This window comes from Rhinoderma darwinii, chromosome 1 (assembly GCF_050947455.1).
Source record: "Rhinoderma darwinii isolate aRhiDar2 chromosome 1, aRhiDar2.hap1, whole genome shotgun sequence".
NCBI classification, from domain to species: domain Eukaryota; kingdom Metazoa; phylum Chordata; class Amphibia; order Anura; family Rhinodermatidae; genus Rhinoderma; species Rhinoderma darwinii.
The window spans coordinates 413352262-413370212 of record NC_134687.1 but is presented as its reverse complement, the minus strand read 5'-3'; the positions used below and the strand labels follow the sequence as shown (position 1 = coordinate 413370212).

Below are 17951 nucleotides of genomic sequence, written 5' to 3'. Positions count from 1 at the left end.
TAGTGAGCTCCTCACTTCAGCCTTTACAATATCTTTAATGCTTGTGGCTAAATTTGTGGACTCTTCTGATATAATATTATCTAGACATTTCTGACAGAGTCTTTTGTTATAGGAAGATGCGAGTTTCTTTTTGCATATCGCACATTCCTTGTTATGGGCCTTATCCTGCTTTTTCCTAGGACAATCCCTGGCCTAAACATATGTACAAGAGAAAGGGGAACAGCATTAAGGGAGAGGCCTTCTCTTACCCCACTCTGGCGTCCTCAAGTACCGGGCTGGAGGACTTGGCATCCGAGCGTTCAGTGCGTCCTGGAGCTTCTCCTGGCGACTCCATGACTGTGGAAGCTGGAGAGCGAGTCCTGCTGTTACTGGCCTAAAATAGGACAAGGATTGGCTGGGAGGCCCTCGCTCCGGACGCTGGAGCACCACCTCCCCACGTGGGCCACCGGAACACCGCCCCCTGGAGTGTTGGACGCGCCCGGAAGTGACGCGTCGCGGCGACCGGACATGCCAGTGAGAGCGCCGGGAAGCCTCCAACGCTGGGTCTGGTCCTTCCCCAAGCCGAACGAGCCCCGGGGATCCGCTCCCCGCCAGAGGAAGGTCCACTCTGTGGACCTTAAACCACCACCTGTTTTGCAGCAGGAGGGGGACGATGGACTGGGAGAGGCGGGAGTACCTATCCCAGACTAAAGGTTGCTCCCAGGGGGGAGACTTATACACCTTTCCAGAGCACCCCTAGTGGAAGAAGGTAAACCTTGCTAGGGGGTCTGCAATCCCGGAGAAGTGCTTTTTTCCCTTCTGGAGAATCTTCCATCTGGAGGACAGGAAACCTGACTGGGTGTGTGGAGAGGTGTGTCCATTTTAGATCCTCAGGTTTCCTGTCCAGCGGATGGGACGTCTCTCCAGGGGTGCTGTCATAGGTGAATAGGTAAAAAGCCGATCAGAAACGAAGCAGCTCAGCGCTCACCCGAGCAATTCTTCGTTTTAGCGATCGGTGGGGTCTCAGTGCTCGGACCTTCACCGATCAAAACCTCGGACATGTCAGACGTTTTATGAACGTTTAGTTACACTTTAAATATTTCATTGTACCTCTCAGACTTTAGTATTTATGGTGTTGCTTATTCTGTAAGACAAGTTGACATCACTGTGTGACTTCTGGTTTATTTTGTAAACGCATTTATTTTGAATGCATGAATAAAGAGGAATGTTATCATAAAAGCACTATTTACATTGAATCAAATGTCAGCCAAGATGCCTAAAACCGTATAAAAAAAAAAACAAACAGTTCTCATCCATTGTTCATCCTAGTAGAGCAGAAGTGTTCACATATTCTTAGGTTTTGAAATCACTCCATCTGGATGTTGTTGCTTGAATCGAGCGACCACATCTGGATCTAACAAATGGATCCCATCCAACTGATTACCTAGAGTAATCCTAAAAAAAGGAATATTAAAAAAAGTGAGATGTTACATTTAACATGGTTACGTTTCTGTATGCAATATTTGTATTTACATACATTTTGGACACAACGGCACTTTAACCCAGCAAAAATAGAAGGAATTGGATCCAGCGCTAATTTTGATAAAATGGAAACTGTTAGTGACCACCAATACGCCTTTTCACGGCGGCCACTAACGGGCTTTATTCTGATGCAAGAGGTAGCGGAGGGCTGGGGGCGTCCCTGCTCTAATGGGGGAGATCGATATAAGTATCGATCTCACCCGTTTAACCCCTCATATGCGGCGCTCAATAGCGTGCACCGCATCTGAGTGGTTTTGGAAAGAGCTCCCACCGACACCCTGCGATAAGATCGCCGAGTGTCTGTGTCTCCGATGGCAGTCGGGGGCCTAATAAAGTGAATGCCTGCTAGGTCATGCCGGAGGCCTGGCCTAGCAGATGCCTGTCCATTTTACACTGACCGGCAGTAATACACTGCAATACAAAAATATTGCAGTGTATTATAAAAGCGATCAGAGGATCGCATAGTGAAGTCCCCTAGTGGGACTAGTAAAAAAAAAAAAAAAGTTTTATAAAGTTAGTGAAAAAAAAATAAAATGAAACCCCACTTTTTCCCCTTACAAAATGCTTTATTAGTTATAAAAAAAAAAAAAGTTATGGCTCTTCAAATATGGAGACGCAAAAACAAATTTTTTTTTTTTAAAAAAGCGTTTACGGTGTAAAAGTAGTAAAACATAAAAAATCTATATAAATTTGGTATCGTTGCAAATCGTAACAACCCGCTGAATAAAGTTAGTGTGTTATTTATACCACATGGTAAACAACATAAATGTAGGACGAAAAAAAGTGTGGCGAAAGTGCTGTTTTTTTTTCTATTCCCCCCCCAAAAAATAAAAAGTTAAATCAATAAATTATATGTACCCCAAAATGGTGCGGTTAAAAAATACATCATCTCCTGCAAAAAACAAGAGCTTATACAGTTATGTCAACGCAAAAATAAAAAAAAGTTATAGCTCTTAGAACGAGACGATGGAAAAACGTAAAAAATAACCGTGTCATTAAGACCTAAAAAAAGGCTGCGTTCACATCAGCATTGATTTCTGTTTCCGTTGTAGCTTTCCGATGGAGAAACCCATGAACATAAAGGCAAACGGAAACAATAGCGTCCATTTGCATTACCATTGATCTCAATGGTAATGCCATCGTTGCAAACGGTTTCCGTTCCGTAAGGTTTCCGTTTTTTTTAAGTGAAAACAATACCATCGTCGACTACACCTTCATGGGTTCCTCCGTCGGAAAGCTGCAACGCAACCCATGTACGGAAACCAACGCTGATGTGAACAAGGCCTAAAGCGTACCTTAACTTTTGAGTTGACTTTTCAGAAATGACTCGTGTGTGTAGATAAGAAATAACGCTAATGCTGGCTATCATAGGGGTATATAGTATATAGTGTTTCAGCTGTAAGCCTATCATCATTAAATGTAAAAAACACATTAAAGCTTAAACATTTAAAAACCGCACACGCTTTTTCAGATGCATTTGAAAGCGCAGCATGTGAACCCAGCCTAAGTGGAACAACCCAAAACACTAACCAATTTGGCTGCACATTATGGGGACGTCCAAACAGCTCAATCTTACGGGTGCCCGGAGAAAGACGTTCAATCATGCCATATATCTCGTCAGGTTTGTGACTGGTAGAACGGACCTAGATGAATGACCAGAGAGTTACATCAGGTAATAAATGGATCCCATCTTCACCTCATTCAGGAAAGAAGTGACCAGAGACTGCACTGACACACCAATACAACACTTCTACTGGACGTAGGATGTGCTGTGAATGACAGTATACAGCCGTCTTTTTCAATCATACCCTCCCGATTCACCGGAGGCAGCAATTCCTTTCATTCAAAAGATGGACTAGTCCTAAACATCTCACCTCAGCCACAATAACATCGCAGTCTAGACCCCGGTTAAACCCTTGAGGGTTTCCTTTGACACCAACCTACAAATTAAACAGGGTGAATAAAATCAGGCAGATGTTGGATTCAAGATATTAAAAATAAAGAATATCAAAACCCCCCCCCCCAGAAAACAAACTGCTGAACAATGACACCTATTAACCCTTACCAGACAGTGCTCCTTGCCATGATTAAGCCAATGGCCAGTGCGTCCTGTTCGAATAATGCGCTGTAACTGGTTGGTTTTCACCCAAATTATTTCATCCACTCGCTCGTATCTGTAAATATGTAATGCAACGAGTCATTACAATCATCAGCCACCATTATTAACAACAAGATGGACATTACTCACCCCCACAGCTTCAAGCATTCTCTGCCTAGTTCCATAGCCCTGTAATAAGAGATTAATTCAGCACAACTATAACACAAGCGGCCCCGTGTAGACGAAAACCGGAAGATATTTCGTTATGAGTAAGGGCCTGTATTCACGTGCAGGTTTTAATCAAGATTTGTTCAGGTTTTTTATGCAGTTTTTTTAAAAGCCAAAACCAGGTGTGGATAATAAAAGTATAATGTCCAGATAGTACTTGATGAAGCGTTGCAGTCCCACCCAGAACACATAAGGCGGAGAGGTGCAGGGACACCCATGAAGCAGTCCGGACCATGGTCAAACTGGGTAGGGACCCCCCCCCCCAACTGGTAACACACAGTTGTCAATCAATTCATACATTAATAGTAGGAATAAGAGAAAAACGGCACAACAAAAGGTCTAAGAAATGGGTAACCCTAAACAGACACGTGAGGAAGGGCGACCGGACCGCTTTAACAGAAGCATTACTGTATCAATTACAGTAGATTATTAAATATGTCGTACATTTTCATTGTATTGCTTCAGTGACTGTATGGTGGAAACTATCCATGGCGTTCCTATGGTCATTCTAAACTTGCCGTTTACCTGCCAGTAACCCAGAGGAAGAGGAATCCATCATCCTGCAGTACCGGAATCTGAAGTTTTCTCATTTCATCATCAGTCAACGTTCCATACGGCAACTCCATGTGAATATCCCAAGGTGGGTCAGCCATTACCACGGAGAACTTTCCCAAGATGCTCATGTCCAAGTACCGAATATCACAACGAATCCACTGATTCACAAGAGAGATGAAAGTTACTAACATAAGTATATATCACATGTAAATCAACACATCAGATCGTGTAAAAGGACGTCATTTCTCTAAATGGCTTTGAAATCTCCTGCAAAAATGAATACTGAACTGCAGCATTGAGTATGGATTTGTATCTGCTGTGCCCATCATACTAGAAAGACACCAATGTCTGCGGATTTGTATTAGCTGTGCCCATCATACTAGAAAGACACCAATGTCTGCAGATTTGTATTAGCTGTGCCCATCATACTAGAAAGACACCAATGTCTGCGGATTTGTATTAGCTGTGCCCATCATACTAGAAAGACACCAATGTCTGCAGATTTGTATTAGCTGTGCCCATCATACTAGAAAGACACCAATGTCTGCAGATTTGTATTAGCTGTGCCCATCATACTAGAAAGACACCAATGTCTGCAGATTTGCATTAGCTGTGCCCATCATACTAGAAAGACACCAATGTCTGCAGATTTGCATTAGCTGTGCCCATCATACTAGAAAGACACCAATGTCTGCGGATTTGTATTAGCTGTGCCCATCATACTAGAAAGACACCAATGTCTGCAGATTTGTATTAGCTGTGCCCATCATACTAGAAAGACACCAATGTCTGCAGATTTGTATTAGCTGTGCCCATCATACTAGAAAGACACCAATGTCTGCAGATTTGTATTAGCTGTGCCCATCATACTAGAAAGACACCAATGTCTGCAGATTTGTATTAGCTGTGCCCATCATACTAGAAAGACACCAATGTCTGCAGATTTGTATTAGCTGTGCCCATCATACTAGAAAGACACCAATGTCTGCAGATTTGTATTAGCTGTGCCCATCATACTAGAAAGACACCAATGTCTGCAGATTTGTATTAGCTGTGCCCATCATACTAGAAAGACACCAATGTCTGCGGATTTGTATTAGCTGTGCCCATCATACTAGAAAGACACCAATGTCTGCGGATTTGTATTAGCTGTGCCCATCATACTAGAAAGACACCAATGTCTGCAGATTTGTATTAGCTGTGCCCATCATACTAGAAAGACACCAATGTCTGCAGATTTGCATTAGCTGTGCCCATCATACTAGAAAGACACCAATGTCTGCGGATTTGTATTAGCTGTGCCCATCATACTAGAAAGACACCAATGTCTGCGGATTTGCATTAGCTGTGCCCATCATACTAGAAAGACACCAGTCTGCAGATTTGCATTAGCTGTGCCCATCATACTAGAAAGACACCAATGTCTGCAGATTTGCATTAGCTGTGCCCATCATACTAGAAAGACACCAATGTCTGCAGATTTGCATTAGCTGTGCCCATCATACTAGAAAGACACCAATGTCTGCAGATTTGCATTAGCTGTGCTCATCATACTAGAAAGACACCAATGTCTGAGGATTTGTATTAGCTGTGCCCATCATACTAGAAAGATACCAATGTCTGCAGATTTGTATTAGCTGTGCCCATCATACTAGAAAGACACCAATGTCTGCAGATTTGCATTAGCTGTGCCCATCATACTAGAAAGACACCAATGTCTGCAGATTTGCATTAGCTGTGCTCATCATACTAGAAAGACACCAATGTCTGAGGATTTGTATTAGCTGTGCCCATCATACTAGAAAGATACCAATGTCTGCAGATTTGTATTAGCTGTGCCCATCATACTAGAAAGACACCAATGTCTGCAGATTTGTATCAGCTGTGCCCATCATACTAGAAAGACACCAATGTCTGCGGATTTGTATTAGCTGTGCCCATCATACTAGAAAGACACCAATGTCTGCGGATTTGTATTAGCTGTGCCCATCATACTAGAAAGACACCAATGTCTGCAGATTTGTATTAGCTGTGCCCATCATACTAGAAAGACACCAATGTCTGCAGATTTGCATTAGCTGTGCCCATCATACTAGAAAGACACCAATGTCTGCGGATTTGTATTAGCTGTGCCCATCATACTAGAAAGACACCAATGTCTGCGGATTTGCATTAGCTGTGCCCATCATACTAGAAAGACACCAGTCTGCAGATTTGCATTAGCTGTGCCCATCATACTAGAAAGACACCAATGTCTGCAGATTTGCATTAGCTGTGCCCATCATACTAGAAAGACACCAATGTCTGCAGATTTGTATTAGCTGTGCCCATCATACTAGAAAGACACCAATGTCTGCAGATTTGCATTAGCTGTGCCCATCATACTAGAAAGACACCAATGTCTGCAGATTTGCATTAGCTGTGCTCATCATACTAGAAAGACACCAATGTCTGAGGATTTGTATTAGCTGTGCCCATCATACTAGAAAGACACCAATGTCTGCAGATTTGCATTAGCTGTGCCCATCATACTAGAAAGACACCAATGTCTGCAGATTTGCATTAGCTGTGCCCATCATACTAGAAAGACACCAATGTCTGCAGATTTGCATTAGCTGTGCCCATCATACTAGAAAGACACCAATGTCTGCAGATTTGCATTAGCTGTGCTCATCATACTAGAAAGATACCAATGTCTGAGGATTTGTATTAGCTGTGCCCATCATACTAGAAAGACACCAATGTCTGCAGATTTGCATTAGCTGTGCCCATCATACTAGAAAGACACCAATGTCTGCAGATTTGCATTAGCTGTGCCCATCATACTAGAAAGACACCAATGTCTGCAGATTTGCATTAGCTGTGCTCATCATACTAGAAAGACACCAATGTCTGAGGATTTGTATTAGCTGTGCCCATCATACTAGAAAGATACCAATGTCTGCAGATTTGTATTAGCTGTGCCCATCATACTAGAAAGACACCAATGTCTGCAGATTTGTATCAGCTGTGCCCATCATACTAGAAAGACACCAATGTCTGCAGATTTGCATTAGCTGTGCCCATCATACTAGAAAGACACCAATGTCTGAGGATTTGTATCAGCTGTGCCCATCATACTAGAAAGACACCAATGTCTGCAGATTTGCATTAGCTGTGCTCATCATACTAGAAAGACACCAATGTCTGAGGATTTGTATTCTGCTTGGGCTTTACAAGGTTTTTTCTATATTGTTATGCTCCTCGTGACAAGCAACCTATTGGAGGCAATAGGCGACATACTTCAGGAAGCCCGCACAGTGAATGTGGATTCCTAGGAAAGAGAGCAGACAGTCATACACTCACTGCCCTGCCGGCTTGATGTACAAAACAGGGCATAAAAGGTTAATGTAGCATGAAGATCTACCGGCGTGTACATTTTATATTGAAAAATAGATTTTTTTTTTTATGAATCCTATTAATTTCTAGGAAATTTGAACTGATAACATTCCCCCGTTTGTTCGGACAGGATCATTATCACTAAAAGGTGGAGTCTGCTTTTGTTAGAAGGACCCATGAAAATAAGGCGATGACGGCGTACCACCCCCAACTCCCAAAACATGGGCTTCCCCTCTATTAACTCATGATGTTCTATTAAAGTGCTTTCAAGTTTTTTGGAAAACGCTGCCGTTTTTTTTTGAGCCAATGCCAGAAGTGGATTCACAATAAGTAGGAAACCTAAAGCAAGGACTTCTACTATTTCTTGCTGCTGCTTCCACTTCTGGTTTGACTAAAAAAAAACAAAAAACAAACAGTCCCGTTTTTCCCAAAAAACGGTTTTGGGGAATCGATTTAGACAGTCAATTCATTCGCCAGTCTTAATCTAAAAGATGCGCCAAATTAGGCGCATCTCTGGCAGTCCGTGCGCCAGAATGTCAAATCCAGGCCAGCTATAAGCAAACGTAGACTTGCGCCATAATTTATGCCAATACATTTTTGCGGCCTCTTCTACGCCAGCAATCTGGCATAGAAACTAGAAACAAAGTCCCCCTTGTGTGTCCCATCCTTAGGGGTTTGAGAATAGGTTTGCTAAACCAGGCAGATCCAACAATGGTTGACACATTAGTTTGCATGAATTTTCACATGGTTCGGAAAGCCAGTAGACCAGTTTTGAAACCATTACACTAGTAACCATGTGGAAAACATATTGTACCACACAAGCGTTGACCAGTTGTCCGACACATAAAAGTTTAATTCAATAGTTTGAGTAAATGCCAAATGGAGAGGAATCTCTATTAGATGGTAGACCACGTATAGCTCACCATAGCAGAACATCGGTAGGTTCCCTATGGCTAGATGTTCGGATGTACTTGTGATCTTACCTGTGAAGGGAACAGGCGTCCTACACTGGTGTCTCCGACGCCTTTAGCCAGAGGCATATCTTGGTTTGGAATAGACTCAGATCCTCCTGTGATTCCTGCAGGCTCTACATATGCATCAATCTCATAGTGAACATATTTACAAGTGTCCATGTGAAAACAGGTATTGAGAAAAGAGCAGTCACCGAGAGACTCATCTGTGTGCTTGTTTATGATACGCCTGTGACAAAAAAAAGGGTCAAAGTCATTTATAGTTTCATTGCAGCGGGAATGCACGCGTGTGGGGGAAAGTAGATTCAGCGCAGCGAGAATGCACGCGTGTGGGGGAAAGTAGATTCAGCGCAGCGAGAATGCACGCGTGTGGGGGAAAGTAGATTCAGCGCAGCGGGAATGCACGCGTGTGGGGGAAAGTAGATTCAGCGCAGCGGGAATGCACGCGTGTGGGGGAAAGTAGATTCAGCGCAGCGAGAATGCACGCGTGTGGGGGGAAGTAGATTCAGCGCAGCGAGAATGCACGCGTGTGGGGGGAAGTAGATTCAGCGCAGCGAGAATGCACGCGTGTGGGTGAAAGTAGATTCAGGGCAGCGGGAATGCACGCGTGTGGGGGGAAAGTAGATTCAGCGCAGCGAGAATGCACGCATGTGGGGGAAAGTAGATTCAGCGCAGCGGGAATGCACGCATGTGGGGGAAAGTAGATTCAGCGCAGCGAGAATGCACGCGTGTGGGGGGAAGTAGATTCAGCGCAGCGAGAATGCACGCGTGTGGGTGAAAGTAGATTCAGGGCAGCGGGAATGCACGCGTGTGGGGGGAAAGTAGATTCAGCGCAGCGAGAATGCACGCATGTGGGGGAAAGTAGATTCAGCGCAGCGGGAATGCACGCATGTGGGGGAAAGTAGATTCAGGGCAGCGGGAATGCACGCGTGTGGGGGGAAAGTAGATTCAGCGCAGCGAGAATGCACGCGTGTGGGGGAAAGTAGATTCAGCGCAGCGGGAATGCACGCATGTGGGGGAAAGTAGATTCAGCGCAGCGAGAATGCACGCGTGTGGGGGGAAAGTAGATTCAGCGCAGCGAGAATGCACGCATGTGGGGGAAAGTAGATTCAGCGCAGCGGGAATGCACGCGTGTGGGGGAAAGTAGATTCAGCGCAGCGGGAATGCACGCGTGTGGGGGAAAGTAGATTCAGCGCAGCGGGAATGCACGCGTGTGGGGGAAAGTAGATTCAGCGCAGCGGGAATGCACGCATGTGGGGGAAAGTAGATTCAGCGCAGCGAGAATGCATGCATGTGGGGGAAAGTAGATTCAGCGCAGCGGGAATGCACACGTGTGGGGGAAAGTAGATTCAGCGCAGCGGGAATGCACACGTGTGGGGGAAAGTAGATTCAGCGCAGCGGGAATGCACGCATGTGGGGGAAAGTAGATTCAGCGCAGCGAGAATGCACGCATGTGGGGGAAAGTAGATTCAGCGCAGCGGGAATGCACGCATGTGGGGGAAAGTAGATTCAGCGCAGCGAGAATGCATGCATGTGGGGGAAAGTAGATTCAGCGCAGCGAGAATGCATGCATGTGGGGGAAAGTAGATTCAGCGCAGCGGGAATGCACACGTGTGGGGGAAAGTAGATTCAGGGCAGCGGGAATGCACACGTGTGGGGGAAAGTAGATTCAGCGCAGCGGGAATGCACGCATGTGGGGGAAAGTAGATTCAGCGCAGCGAGAATGCACGCATGTGGGGGAAAGTAGATTCAGCGCAGCGGGAATGCACGCATGTGGGGGAAAGTAGATTCAGCGCAGCGAGAATGCATGCATGTGGGGGAAAGTAGATTCAGCGCAGCGAGAATGCATGCATGTGGGGGAAAGTAGATTCAGCGCAGCGGGAATGCACACGTGTGGGGGAAAGTAGATTCAGGGCAGCGGGAATGCACGCGTGTGGGGGGAAAGTAGATTCAGCGCAGCGAGAATGCACGCATGTGGGGGAAAGTAGATTCAGCGCAGCGGGAATGCACGCATGTGGGGGAAAGTAGATTCAGGGCAGCGGGAATGCACGCGTGTGGGGGGAAAGTAGATTCAGCGCAGCGAGAATGCACGCGTGTGGGGGAAAGTAGATTCAGCGCAGCGAGAATGCATGCATGTGGGGGAAAGTAGATTCAGCGCAGCGAGAATGCACGCGTGTGGGGGAAAGTAGATTCAGCGCAGCGAGAATGCACGCATGTGGGGGAAAGTAGATTCAGCGCAGCGGGAATGCACGCGTGTGGGGGAAAGTAGATTCAGCGCAGCGGGAATGCATGCATGTGGGGGAAAGTAGATTCAGCGCAGCGGGAATGCACGCGTGTGGGGGAAAGTAGATTCAGCGCAGCAAGAATGCACGCATGTGGGGGAAAGTAGATTCAGCGCAGCGGGAATGCACGCATGTGGGGGAAAGTAGATTCAGCGCAGCGAGAATGCATGCATGTGGGGGAAAGTAGATTCAGCGCAGCGGGAATGCACACGTGTGGGGGAAAGTAGATTCAGGGCAGCGGGAATGCACGCATGTGGGGGAAAGTAGATTTCTTACAGACACCAGTGTCAATTAGATGAATCTACTGAAAAGAAGGATGTTATAAAATATAACACAACCCTGATAATATAAGGCCCCGGGTTATAAAATATAACAACCCTGATAATATAAGGCCCCGCGTTATAAAATATAACACAACCCTGATAATATAAGGCCCCACGTTATCTACCAAGAGTTAGACAGTTAATGCCATTCGAACATCATTCCACCACTACGTGGATTATCAATATACCGGTGTGCTTTCCACATTTAGAAAATCAACCAACATTATAGAACGTTGTATAATTCTTGGTCAAAATTACTGTAATAGAATAAAAAAAAAAAGTATCTCAAGCCCCCGTCCAAAATACTAGCATGACGAATAGTTAATCCACCTTTTCAGCAGATTATTTCTAACTAAAGGGGTAGCGGAGCTGCAGATGGTCCCAGGAGGTGAAGGTGTCAGCTATAGAGCCCTTATACTGGGGCCTACACAGGTTCTGTTGATGCACTAAAGTCCACCCTCTAGTGCTTACATCTCCATGCTATAAAGCTCTTTAGGCCTTGTGGACATCAGAGGACTACACAACTGCATTCTAGGACCAGCCACCGCCATTGCTAGACTAAGGAAATATCCCGATAATCTGTCCTGGGTTTATATATATATATATATATATATATATATATATATATATATATATAAAAAACAAAAGGAGAAAAAAAAAAAAAAAAAAAGGACTATAGCGTGTACAAGTGTAAAAACATACATGCAGAAATTCTTGACTGCACTACTAGTTCTCAAAGACATATACTAAAATAAATGACCTGAAGTGCAGCTTCTTACAAGGAGCATCGCCCCCGCATGCTCTCATACATTCTTCTTTTGTCCCATAATCACAAAACTCCTGGACCTGGGCCCTCCCGCGGGAGCGGAACTTCTCTACAATAGACTGTTCCTTTGCCGTGCTGGTGTTCAGAAGTTCAAGGATCTCTTGGCTTACCTAACGAAAAGTAACAAAATATATAAAAATCAGATTATTGATACACAAGTCCTACAGTATTAGCCGGTCAGACTGCAAAAGTAGAAAAAAAAGTGCGTTATTATAAGTTGGGCCCACAGACACTGTAAGCCCAATAGTAAGAATTCACTGCGGTAAATAATTATAACCCAAGAGCTCTGATTAATATACAAAAAGGAGACCCCATAAAGTATTTCTACTTTCAGACAATACAAAAAACAAATAAACTAAAATTTCGGAAAATGGATGAGTCACCTTCTTGGTTTGCTGCTCTTTGGTGGACTGCTGATTCAGCAAGCTCTCTATTTCTAAGTCCACATGGGATGCGTGTTTCCTCGCCTTCTTCTGAGGCTCCGAAACTTTTTTCTCCTTCAAAAGACCTGCAGCAGAAGTGGATGAGGAGGACGCGGAGGAATCACTTTCCTGAATTTTTCTCTTTTTTGACCCTGGTGCAGTGGTTGGGGCTTTTCTTTCAGTAACAGCTCCCATCATAGCCGAGAGCTTAGAGTGGTCAGCGAAAGTGACGACAGTGGGTCGGTCGTCGTCTTCATGCTCGCCGCCCTTTACTTCAATCAACTCTTGAGCGGCAAATTTCTGTAAAAGGCTTTCAACAGCCTGTCGTGAAACCGAGAAGTCTGGCTACAAGGACACAGGAAAAGAAAAATCACAATTAGGGTATGTTCACACGACAGCGTCCGTAACGGCTGAAATTACAGGGATGTTTCAGCCTGAAAACATCCCCGTAATTTCAGCCGTACCGGCATGTGCAGGCGCTTGAACGCCGCGTCAATTACGGCCGTAATTAGCGCTGCTATTCATTGGAGTCAATGAATAGCGGCTCCAATTACGGCCAAAGAAGTGACAGGTCACTTCTTCTACGCGGGCGTCTATTTACGCGCCGTCTTTTGACAGCGGCGCGTAAATATACGCCTCGTGTGAACAGACAAACGTCTGCCCATTGCTTTCAATGGGCAGATGTTTGTCAGCGCTATTGAGGCGCTATTTTTGGGCGCAATTCGGGGCAAAAACTCCCGATTTACGTCCGTAAATAGGCCGTGTGAACATACCCTTACTCTTCAGCAAGCAATTTGTTTATCTAAAATATCTATAGGTTCATTTTTACAATGAAAAGTCCGAAATACACCCCTTACTGTCTATTGGACTGCACGTATGGACTGAGCTATTGACAATGACTGAGAATTATTGATGAATTGTGAGACATGACGGTGGGTGTTCTTTGATGAGTTAATGGGGAGTAAGGGGCCCTCAAACTGCTCTTGCATGGGGGCCCTCTGTTGTCTATGTCCACCACTGTTTAAACGACGCAGTTTACGTAGCAGAATCAAATTGCCTTCAATATGGAAGCTCTCCGCTACAATTTTAAATCTAAACACACAAGTCCCCCAAAACATAATTCATGATAGACGCCCTCAAGTCCATTTACAGTAGAGCCTTAAAAACCTAAGCAGAAAATAATTCATAGCTGGTAAAGTCAGTAGAATATTAAATTATGACTGGCTGCCAATAAAGCACCCACTTCTCTTGGCAAGGAATTTGTGCAGCAGCTGAACGGTTCTAGAATGTGCCGTCCTACTGTGAATTACTAAGAATATTACAGCTCATCTCTGAACTCCAGGACTTTAGGATCAGTTCACACAGCGTTTATAGGCACAGATTGACATAGAAACGGTGTTGGAAACAGCGCCAAGAAACACCCCAAAAATAAACTCCCAACGATTTCAATTGGAGGTGGCATTTGGCCACTCGCTTTATGCGGTTTCTGCCTCTGATCTCCCATTTAAATCAATGGGAGGCAGAAAAAAGCTGCAGTGCTCGTTTGGAGCGTTTTTCGCATGACATTCATAGAAAAAAAAACCAAAAGCAGCAAAAAAACTTGGAAAAAAAAGCCAAACACTGGCATTTCAAAACGTGTGGATGGAAAATCCGCAGCAGAATAAAGTATCAGTAGAAGAGATTTGAACACATCCAAAAGCTGCAAAAAATGTTCCCACACAGAATTTGACCTGTGGTGTGGGTTTTTGGGATCTGCAGCAAGTTAAAGTGAAGCTAAACGTTTGACAAACTTGTGACATGTCATTGTGACATCAGAAGTTTGGATTGGTGGGTGTCCGAGCACTGAGACCCCCATCAATTGCTAAAATGAAGCGACAGAAGCCCCCGTGTGAGCGATCAGCTGCTTCGTGTCTATTCGGCTTTTTCCGGTAATAAATGTATGTAAAAGTTTATGAGCCCGTACTCCGATACATCACCTTTCCGGGAAAAAGCCAAACAGAAACAAAGCGGCTGACCGCTCAGACAAGCGCTTCAGCTGCTTTGTTCTAGCGATTGGTGGGGGTCTCAGTCACGGAGTCTCGGACCCCCACCAATCCAAACTTCTGACATGTTACTATTAAAAAAAGACTATATTCACCTCCCCTGGCAGCGCTTCACGGGTCCCCCGCCGGTCTCTGCATCCCGGCCTCCGGTGATGGACAGTGGGCTGATGCAGCGGTCACATGTGACAACACGCCATTACTGGAGGCCGGCCGTACAGAGACCATCGGGCGACCAGCAAAGCACTGCCATGGGAGCACCAGGAGGCGAGTATAGCATTTTTTTTTTTGTTTGTTTCCTTTACACTTGGGCGTTGTCTACAGGGAAAGCTACACAATTTGGTGAGGATTTTCAATCCAAAAAGAGATTAATGGGGTTTTCCCATCAGAGACATTTACGACATATCCACAGGATATGTCGTAAATGTCAGATAGATGCGGGTCCCACCTCTGGGATCTGCACCGATCTCTAGAACGGGGCCCCCTGAACCCTGTTCTCGCTCTCTCTCTGTGTTGTGGTTGAAGTGTGTGATTTCCAACCATGAAATACGGAAACAGCGTAACTCACTGAGCTACGCTGTTTCCGTAACTCCCATAGAACGGAATGGTAGTTACAGAAACAGCATAGCTCGCATGCTGCTCTTCTTCCATAACTGCCATTTATTACTATGGGAGTTACGGAAACAGCGTAGCTCAGTTTAGGGGGCTCCGATCTAGAGATAGGTGTCCTAGAGGTGGGACCCGCATCTATCTGACTATCCTGTGGATATGTGATAAATGTCTCTGATGGGAAAACCCCTTTAATGTCTCGATGAGAGTAGTAGTAGTAGTAATAGAGGTAGTCATCCGATAAACAAGAAGCAGCTCTCACCGTAGTAATCGCCTGCTGAATGGACACGGAGTCTGCTGGTAGAACCAGTGACGGGTCAGACAGATGATGCAGGAGCTTGCTCTCCAGCTCGGGGTCTGGGGTCATCTCTGTGGTCACATTGCCTCCTTTAAGTGTCTGTGAGGCCCCTGAAGGAACTGGGCTGTCACTGCGGAGGGATGAACCATGTCCAGCCTCTGGATTCTGCAGATCTGGAGAAGAAACAGGTTACAAATGAATGAAATGGACAGCCAGGAAGCCTGAGCACAACACTGAGCTCTCCTCACCGTGAACCAGCTGAGAGGTGACATCTTTCCTCCTCCGCTGCAGCCGCTCTCGTAGATAATCCAGCTGCTTCTTATGAGCCTGTATAGAGCTCCATGTGTCTGACATTGTGCTGCCCCGCGGGGGCGCAGTGCTCCTCTCAGTAGAATACGATTCTTTGCCGGTTGTCGCACGATGATGCTGGACCAACCGGATGTTGACAGTTTGCACCGGAAGTGAAAGATACAAACTTACGAAAACGTCTTGGCGGCTTCTAGTTTGCCGCCGGTAGCCTATGAGGGGAGTGCATCAAAATTATCCAATAAAAGTGCTTCTCTTAGCGGCGGCCAGTCACTCCTATGAGAGGAGACCTCTGATAGGTCGCAGGGGCGAAATGGGAATGAGCAGAAAGCAGTGCTCTTATTGTGTGTTTTTCCTAATGTGTTCTGTGGTTGGTGAAGGTTGGGTAGTAGTAATGTGAGGTTATGCTGCTACATCTTTTCTCTTATTTTGGTGTATTGCTCCCCTACCTGTTTTATAAATTCTTATGAGTTTTATCGCATCTGCCAAAAGTGCACTTTTCATTTTGGCCACTAGATGTCAGTACAACCTGCATTCACGTATTGCTGACCACAGTGCTTTTAGCTGGAAAGTGAACAGGTGAGATAGTGCTATATATTTCTCAAATAATACCTCCATAATGTGACCAGCTGCTAAAATACCGCCATGTTGTCCCCGTATGACCATGGCGTTCACTAATGCATAAATAAAATCACGCTTTCATGCCAGGCCTGCTTTACAGTTCTCACAATATTTTAATTACAGATGGAAATGTTTGTGTCATTTTGGTATTGAAGATTTTTTTTTCAAATAATTGCAATTTTTGTATTTTACATGTATGATTCTTTTTTTTTTTGCCTATTTTATTAAACATTATTAGATTTTATTTTTCAGTTATAATGCATTGGAATATTCTTGTATTCCAATTTGTTATAGCCTAGGCCAAAGGCTATCCCCTAAAAGCGTCAGCCCTGGCAGCGCGCAGGCACATCTGCCAGCACAGTACATTTAGGATGCAGGAAGGGGTTAAAGCAGACCTACTAGAAGTAATATATGGAGCCATTTAATAGACATTAAAGATATTTTACTTCTATTAACTGAGTGAAGTTACGGAGCCAAAGCCTGAGGCTGCACCACTGCCGGGTTCCCATTACAACGTTTCCAGATTTTTCAGCTGGAAGGGCTCCTTTAGTTTTTAGACTGGGAGACGCCTCCAGGTTTCGATAGAGGGAAATGGGAAACTTTCTCTGCTAAGTGAGTGTTCTAATAAGAAAATGTCCGTAGTTCTCTTCTAACCAAATAATAACAGATCACTTGTTATTCCTCACAGAGCTGTTATTAGAGACACTGCTAAATGTATCCACCATAAATAGGGGAATATACTCATTCAAAACCTCAAACTTCACTCAAAAGCTTGAGATTCAGGTGTGACTGCAGGTGAAGGGATTGGCAGGTTTCTAGTACATGCAGTTTAATAGCTCTCCTAGAGATAAAAACCTACTTGTGCGCACTGCGCTCCAGATCTCCACTGCAACGTCACTCTGCAGATGCTTCAGGAGATGTAAAGAAAATATGTGGTTTTATGACGTCCATCCATACCGAGGGCAGGTTCTAGATTGCTGTATCCTTTGTGTCTCCCCACTCCCTGGTATATACTGTACATACAAAATGTAGTCTATCTATCCTATCTATCCTATCTATCCTATCTATCTATCCTATCTATCTATCCTATCTATCTATCTATCTATCTATCTATCTATCTATCTATCTATCTATCTATCTATCTATCTATCTATCTATCTATCTATCTATCTATCTATCTATCTATCTCATATCTATCTATCTCATATCTATCTATCTATCTATCTATCTATCTATCTATCTATCTATCTATCTATCTATCTATCTATCTATCTATCTCATATTGATCGATCTCTAGTTTAATAATGCTGATAGCCATGTACAGTGATCTACCAGGACAAAAAAGTCAATTCCACCATTGTTTTTGTGTTTAACATTTGCGCCGTTCCCCGTGAAGTGTAAATAACATGATGTGTTTATTCTATGGGTCAGTACGATTATGGCGATACCAAATATGTATAGTTTTTTTTATGTT

At 44.5% G+C, this 17951-nt stretch overlaps 1 protein-coding gene across 2 annotated transcripts; it reads right to left on the bottom strand.

The window, feature by feature from the left end:
- Positions 1 to 1159: 1159 nt before the first annotated feature.
- METTL3 (methyltransferase 3, N6-adenosine-methyltransferase complex catalytic subunit) lies at positions 1160 to 16023 on the bottom strand. 2 transcript variants are annotated; one of them, XM_075828952.1, is made up of 11 exons: positions 15799 to 16023; positions 15515 to 15723; positions 12566 to 12949; positions 12117 to 12292; positions 8764 to 8980; positions 4373 to 4560; positions 3770 to 3808; positions 3587 to 3695; positions 3396 to 3461; positions 3052 to 3164; positions 1160 to 1434 (listed from the first exon to the last, which is right to left on the bottom strand). In XM_075828952.1, the coding sequence occupies exons 1-11, from the start codon at positions 15902 to 15904 to the stop codon at positions 1323 to 1325; spliced, it is 1719 nt and encodes a 572-aa protein (XP_075685067.1). In that variant the 5' UTR covers positions 15905 to 16023; the 3' UTR covers positions 1160 to 1322. The 2 variants fall into 2 exon arrangements, with proteins under 2 accessions (XP_075685067.1, XP_075685068.1); XM_075828953.1 differs by lacking the exon at positions 3770 to 3808.
- Positions 16024 to 17951: the final 1928 nt, after the last annotated feature.